At 59.4% G+C, this 6,937-nt stretch overlaps 2 protein-coding genes across 3 annotated transcripts in view; one reads left to right on the forward strand and one right to left on the reverse strand.

Annotated features, from left to right (window-relative positions):
- Positions 1-199: 199 nt before the first annotated feature.
- PIPOX (pipecolic acid and sarcosine oxidase) lies at positions 200-3,228 on the reverse strand. Its single transcript, XM_027891584.1, has 8 exons — positions 3,029-3,228; positions 2,581-2,729; positions 1,962-2,163; positions 1,661-1,843; positions 1,446-1,598; positions 1,216-1,374; positions 991-1,066; positions 200-907 (listed from the first exon to the last, which is right to left on the reverse strand). The coding sequence occupies exons 1-8, from the start codon at positions 3,152-3,154 to the stop codon at positions 777-779; spliced, it is 1,179 nt and encodes a 392-aa protein (XP_027747385.1). The 5' UTR covers positions 3,155-3,228; the 3' UTR covers positions 200-776.
- A 3,360-nt stretch (positions 3,229-6,588) lies between these two features.
- Positions 6,589-6,937, forward strand: part of SEZ6 (seizure related 6 homolog) — a 15,441-nt gene continuing 15,092 nt past the window's right edge. Inside the window, exon 1 of one of the 2 annotated variants that reach the window (XM_027891565.1) lies at positions 6,589-6,923. In XM_027891565.1, coding sequence (XP_027747366.1) covers positions 6,860-6,923 — 64 coding nt within the window. In that variant the 5' untranslated portion in view covers positions 6,589-6,859. The remainder of the gene's footprint in view (positions 6,924-6,937) is intronic. The other variant, XM_027891566.1, reaches the window with a different exon arrangement.

Here is a 6,937-nt window from a genome sequence, read left to right on the forward strand (position 1 = left end):
TGCACGGCTTGGCCCCAGCACCCACCAGACTGTGCCACGTGCTGTGCCCTGCATCCGGCCCCAGGGACCCTCTGAGACACACCCCCACTCCTGGGACCTTGGCAAACCAGGTTATTTGATCCCTTTCCCCAGCATCTCTTGGTAAAACACAGGCCAAGCTCGGTGCTCGCTGCCATAAAGCCACGCTGCGCTAATGCGCTTTCATTAAGTGGGAGCGATCTAATGATAATAAAATGGCACATTTAACATTAAAACATTTAACTTGACTCCTAAGCGAGTGTGTCTCTCTGCACTGCTCCAGCTCCATCTTCATGAGGCTGACAAAGCTCCTTAATTTGTTCCCAGGGAACGGGTGGTTGGTAGAGACAGCTTGGCACCGAATGGCATGGGGGATGCTGGGATGCAGGGAGATGGGGATGCTGGGATGTGGGGAGGCAGGGTATAGGGATGCAGGGATGCTGGGATGCAGGTAGGATGGATGCAGGGGTATGGAGATACCCAGGTTTTGGGATGTGGAAATGCAGTGGTGCTGGGGTGCACGGATGGAGGGCTCCTGGGATGGATTGGTGCCAGGATGCTGGGTGATGTGATGGAATATGGGGATGTGGGGAGGAAGGGTAGCTACAGCTGGAGGAGTATAGCATGTTGGGATGCCAGGATGCAGGAAGATGGAGACAGGTATTGATGCAGGCCCACTGGGGTGTAAGGTCAGTGGGATGCAGGGACGCAGCCGCAGTCTGGTGCAATGCCATGGGGTCACATCTGGAGCCCCACACCTACAGCGCAGCCTGGAGCACGTCAGGGAAGCGAGTGATGGAGAAGGGGGCCATGTTGTAGGAAGGCTTCTCGCCCAGGCTCAGCTCACACAGCAACTTCCCCACCACTGGTGCCAGCTTGAACCCATGGCCTGCGGGAAGGAGAGGGAAGGTGGGGGACACAGCCACCCTCAGCTCTGGGGTGCTGGTTTGGGGAGTGGGTGCCCTCGCCTACCTGAGAAGCCAGCACCAATGATGATGTTGCTGAACTTGGGGTGCCGGTCCAGGATGAAATCTTCATCTGGAGTGTTCTGGGGGAACCATGGTGTGAGCGTGAGGGGCCAAGGGTCCAATCCTGGACCCAAGGTGTGGGGGACAAAGGGGTGGCAAGGTTTGCCTTGGCGTGGGGGTGGGCTCAGGACCCTGGAGGCCTGGATTGATGCCCTGGGGGGGGTCTCACCGTGTAGAGGCAGGTCTCCCTCACAGCCGGCTGTGTCTCCAGCCCGGGCAGATAGCTGCTGATGAAGCTGCTCAGGAGGCCGATGTCGGGGCGGTCAGCGCCCGAGGGGTCCTGATCCCGCTTGTCAGGGTCAGTGCGGCTGCCATGGTGGTGGCACACCTGGGGGACATCTGGTCAGGGTGGACTGGTTAAGGGATCATCCCCCCCAACCACCACTGTGACCCGCTCACCTTGACCATCCCTGGGTACTCGAGGGCGGGCAGCCCGTAGATGCCATGGGGGGCTTGGCTCAGCCCCAGGGTCAGGAAGCAGGGACTGACACTGCCCGTGTTGGCGCTCTTAGGCTCCTTCTCCCTCCAGTAACACACGTCGATGCGCAGGGGCTGCGGTCACGGCGTTAGCTCTGGCTGTGTCTGTGCCACCCCACCCTGCCACTGACCCTTACCTGCAGCGGCAGGCGGAGACCCAGGGATTCCACGAGGGGACCTGTCCAGGCTCCGGCCGTGATGATGAGCTGGGGGGCTTGGTACACCCCACCTGTGGTGGTGACGGTGACCACGGCCCCAGGTTCAATGCGCAGCACCTTCTCCCCATCCCGCACAGTGCCCCCGTGTCGGCGAAAGACCTCCTGAGTGGGAATGGTAACAGGAGGTGGCTGCAGGGATGGAGCCAAGGGACTCCCAGCCCAGCCCAGCCCATCCTGTCCCACACATCCCATCCCATCCCATCCCCTTGGCAGCACTAACCTGCACTGCCCTCAGTGCCCGGTCAGCGAAGAGAACCCCGGCAGTGCTGTCCAACACGGCCACCTCGCCAGCCTGGAGCCGAAAGCCAGGGAAGTGCCGGGCCAGCGCCGCGGCGTCGAGGACCTGGCCGTCACCCAGACTGCGCCGACAGCCCTCCAGCTCCGGATCTCCCGCTGGCCCCAGCACCACCAGTCCCGTCTGCCTGCACCCCACCAATCGAGTCAGCTCCCACTGCTCCCCCTCCCTGTGCAGACCCTCTGCTTGCTGTACCCTTGGGGGAAACTGAGGCACAGTGCCACCAGCAATGCTTGGGACATGCTGGAACGCCCCGTGGTGGGAAATACAGTCTGGGTGCATGGGGTGATGCACGGGGAGGGTCTGGGTGCCAGCATCGTGCTTTCCCCCTCAAACACAGTGAGCGCCATCAGCCCTGACCCCGGCACCGGAGGATCATTTGGAAGCTCATTTCCTTAATGACATTATCTTTATGGAGCCCCATAAATTACCCAGAGCCGGCAGCTGCCTGCCAGGGCGGCCACATGCCACCCAGCGGCCACAGACACAAGTCCATCAGGGAGGGGATGGTGCCCAGTGGGGGCCGCATCCCCGTCCCTGTCACCTGTAGAGGTGGGTGCCGACCTCAGCCTCCAGCTGCTGCCAGAGGCGGAAGCAGTCGGGCATCATGCGGGAATAGTACTCCTGGGGGTAGACACTGCGGATGATGCGGCTCTGCCCGTGCGAGCTGCCCCTCGAGTGGGGCAGGATGAACTGTGGGGGAGAGGAAACATGGGAGGGACCACAGATACCACCCCACCCCCAACCCCACCAGCCCCACGCGCACCGGTGCGGTGCTGCAGTGGGAACCTGGGGACACAGCCTGTCCTGTCATCCAGGGCACCAGAAAAAGCAGGAGGTGAGGGGCTTGGCAGTGGGGATCCTGGCTCTGGGGGCTGTGGTGCCAGCAGCAGCTCTGCTCTGTGCTGTGGCAGAGAGCAGCCAGAGGGCAGCCAGGTCTGCAGGCCCAGCCTGTGGGGACTGGGAACGTGGCAGAATGGGGTCACCTGTACCTGTTCCAGCAGCAGAGTGTCCCTGTTGCGCTGGGCCAGGTGGTAGGCGGTGAAAGAGCCCTGGATGCCAGCCCCGATGACGATGGCATCGTAGGTGGTCTTCTGGGGCTGTGTTGGGGCAGCCATGTCCGTCTTCGTCCTGGTCCCCGTCCCTATTCCTGTCCCCTCCAGCAGCTGGGAGCTGATCCAAGGGGAGGAACGGGGCAGAGTCCAGCCAAGCCGAGCGGGTGGTGGAGCCTTGGCAACCATCCAGCCCTATGGGATCACAAGGGCACACAAGGCCCAAATCCTTCCCACCCCTTGGGGCTGGCCAGGCAGAAGCATCCCCATTCCCCCACCAACACTGGCATCTGGTCCCACCAGGGCAGGGAGCTCATCTGATCAGAGCAAGTGGGTGAGATAACTGTGATGGAAAATTCCTTCTAATAAATGCCCCTTTCCCTCTACTCTGGTCACTGCTGGCTCTGGCTGCAGTGGGATGTGGGCCTTGGTAACGCTCCTGTGTGTGTGCCAATGGGAAACTCCTGCTTGCTTCCAGGCAAACAGGGTTCTTTTTTTCCCCCCAGCACAATTTATTACAGCCATAAACCATTTTGTTGCTATCTTTTCTTGGTTTTTTGTTTGTTTGTTTGTTTTGGCGGGGGGGGGGTTGTGTGGGTTTTTTGTTTTTTTGGTTTTTTTTTTAAACAGGAGATAGGGGTGATTTAGAGCTCACCAGAGCTGCCAGGAAGTGGCACAGAACCCCGTGTCCCATTGGCAGTCGTGGATTTTGCAAGTCTGCAAAATTTTAGGGTGTGATTTGGGGTTTGGGGACATTCAGTGATGCCTCAGGGTGGGGGATAATGCAGGCAGGGGCTGCCAGCTTTGTCCGCTGCCAACACTGCCCTGTGCTGCCTGACAGCTAATTAGGGGAATTAATTTACTCTGGCTTCTGTGGTGTAAAAGGCATTATTTACTGGTTAATCGTCATTATTACGAAACATTAAATATCATTATTTATTTTGCCACTTGCCTCTGGTGATGAATGAAGATTTGGAAAGCGCTGGAGGCCCCCACCATGTCATGGGGACACCTAGGCATTGTGGAAAGGCAGAACTGGCAGCTCATAGAGCTGGGGAGGTGAGAGGAGGAGGGGGGGGGAGCACGGGCAAGGGTTGGGGTCCCCCCCCCAGACCCCTCATCTGCCCTGCTGCCCCTAACCACTGCTGCAATGAGCGTGTCCCAGTCTCGGCACCACCGCGATGCCCAGGGCTCTGCATCGCGCGGGGCACTGTTAAATCAGCACATCCTCGCTCGCCTTTGATGTTACAAATAATTCACCAATTTCCCAAGGTTTCAGCTCACTTTATTCGCTTTGAATAGCCCCTCTACCTGCTCTTGCTTTCTTGCTGGAAAGGTGAGGAATAATTAATTATCCGTGAAATGTTAAATGGTAAAAATGAACTCCTCTCCCGTTAGTGCTGTGTTAACGGAACGGATGGAAAAGCCTCGCTCATGATACTACAGAGCTGGGAAGACCATGGATGTGGTGTTGACGACCATCCCCAGGGATCTGTGGGACCCCTCAAGCCATTGTTTTCATTGCATGGGTGACCCAACCAGGGCTGATCCAGGGTACTGGGGAGATCTGCAACCTCAGACCCCAAAAAGCATCTTGCCTGAGTTTTTGGGGTGTCCCACCAACCCTGTGCCAGGGTCTCCATCTTCCCTGCCATGTCCTTTTCACCTGTGTTCATATTAACTGGAAGCAATGCTCACGGCAGCAAGAAATCCATTTCCCTAAGCAGCCGGTGCGGGTCAGGAGAGCTCAGTAAAAATTAAATATTCCCTGTGTGGGCTGTGTGGATGGATGGGGAAACTTGGGACTGGCAACGGCATGGGGAGGGGGAGATGGGGGTTTGGGGAACTGCCTGGCACAGGCTGCAGGAGCCACCTGATCCATGTGGAGCTGGGGAAAGGGGGAACGAGGAACTTTGGCCAAGGCCAGGCTGTGGCTTGATAGGTGCTGAACTCTGCACCCACTGCACCCATTGCACCCAGTGGTATTGTGGGATGGCAGCTGAAGCTTCCCAAAGTCCAATCATTCAGCTGTGCTGGCCTCATACTCTGTCAAGCACAAATCAGCACTTTAAAAAGAATTAGGGAGTCGTTCCCCAAGGAGCTGAGGGAACCATTGCATCCTTCCTGCCCAGCCACAGCATGCTGTCTCCAGGCATGTTTGGCCCCATTTTAAGCCCCATTTTCCTCCCAAGTCCTCGCCATTCCTGATGCTTTGATGGCACCTGCAAAGGATTGTTTGTTTTTTGTCAAAACCAACAGCCTCTGAAGGAAGCCCCTCATTAGCAGTCCAGGTACCTGCCTGGGGAAGCATTGGGTGGATTAATATTATTTGAATATCATAATATTAGAAACTTCAATTTGGCCTCAAAATGCTCATCTTCTGAGCCCTACCAGGGCTTTGCTGCATTAAACATTAATGGAGCTACCGGCGGATCAAAGTTTTGGGTTTAGAGCTGAAAGTGCTTTGTGGGAGAGCCGGCAGCACCCCTGGGATGAGAATGATGCTGTGGCATCACTGCCAGCTCCGTTCCCACTGCAGCTATGGGGCTGGTGGCACACAGCCCGTGCCATGGGCCTGGCCACTGCCCTTTCCTACCCATGCCAATCTGTGTGGCTCTGTGACAGGAATGATGTGTGTCAGCAAAGCAGAACCTGGGATTAAAAATAAACCCCCAGCGGTGCTGGCTGCGTGGGCTGCGTGGGCTGTGCGTGTGGTGGGGCCGGCCAGCGAGGCGAAGCCATCTGGGCTTTTGCAGGGATGGGGAGGGGGGATATTAAACAAAGAGCTGGTTTTTCATATTTTTAACACCCGCAAGAGCTGTCCATCAGCCAGCGTGGAGCTGCTCGGTGTCGGTGCCAACGCCATCTGCCCACTGCAGGGCTGTCTGTCCCCCGGGCCCTCGAGGCAGGGGACTGGGGAGGGGGTGTTGCACCCCCACTATGAGGAAAGGGGTTCCCCCTCTGTGTTGTGGGGGCTACCCTGCATCCAGGTGTCTCTGCTTGGGGGGATGATGAGCCAAGCCCTAATTTGAGCTATTTAGGGTTGGGGGAGAGCAGCTGTGGGGGGTTGTGATGAGCCTCCTGGAGGGTGCAGCATGGCAGGGAGGCAGATATGATGGGGTGGGCACTGAGGACCATTCCCACAGCCCTCGGTGGCTCCTAGCCGGGGATTCGGGGTGGGGGGAAGTAAGCGCTCCCCCTCCCCCATCCTTCATCTCCCAGCATTTTGAGGCGCCGCACTCGGAGAGTTACGGCGTGGGGGTGGGGTGGCAGGGAGGAGCAGCCCCCCCCTCGGCCTGTGGGATTGGAGGGCGCCACGCTCGGAGAGTTACGGCGGCGGAGGGAGGTGGAGAGGCGCTCCCCCCGCTCCCCCCTTGTCCCTGAGACTGGCGAGAGCCTCACTTGGAACATTACGGCCACCTCCCTCCCGCCAACCCCCCCCCTCCGCCCCGTCCCCAGGACTGGAGAGCACCGTGCTTGAATCATTACGGCCGAGGGGGTGAGGGAGAGGCGGGAAGAGCATCCCCTCTCCATCGACGAGATTGGTGTGCGCCGCGCTCGGAGAACTACGGCGGGGCGGCGAGGAGGGGGGGGGGGTGAGGGAGAGGCGGGGAGAGCCCCCCCTTCCATCGGCGGGATTGGCGTGCGCCGCGCTCGGAGCATTACGGCCCCCCCGCCGTCCCCGGTATCGGCGGGCGCCGCTCGGGGCGCCGCCGCCGCCGCCGCGCCCGCAGCGGAGCTGTCCGCGGTGCTGACCGACCGCCGCCGGCCATGGGCCCGCCGCCCGCCCTCCTCCTGCCGCTCCTCGCCGCGCTGCTCCTCGCTCCGGCACACGGTAAGCGCCAGCCG

The sequence above is a fragment of the Empidonax traillii genome, unplaced genomic scaffold, assembly GCF_003031625.1.
Source record: "Empidonax traillii isolate 1590-97213 ecotype Southwest subspecies unplaced genomic scaffold, ASM303162v1 scaffold322:size1131127, whole genome shotgun sequence".
Classification (NCBI taxonomy): Eukaryota; Metazoa; Chordata; class Aves; order Passeriformes; family Tyrannidae; genus Empidonax; species Empidonax traillii.

What these genes read in the sequence shown, in the direction of transcription:
- PIPOX (XM_027891584.1), bottom strand. Translation starts at nt 3,154, where the DNA reads ATGGCTGCCCCAACACAGCCCCAGAAGACCACCTACGATGCCATCGTC. An exon ending in GGGCACTGAGGGCAGTGCAG is followed by an intron (nt 1,844 to 1,961) that starts GTTAGTGCTGCC and finishes ATTCCCACTCAG; the next exon opens with GAGGTCTTTCGCCGACACGG. An exon ending in CATTGGTGCTGGCTTCTCAG is followed by an intron (nt 908 to 990) that starts GTAGGCGAGGGC and finishes TCCTTCCCGCAG; the next exon opens with GCCATGGGTTCAAGCTGGCA.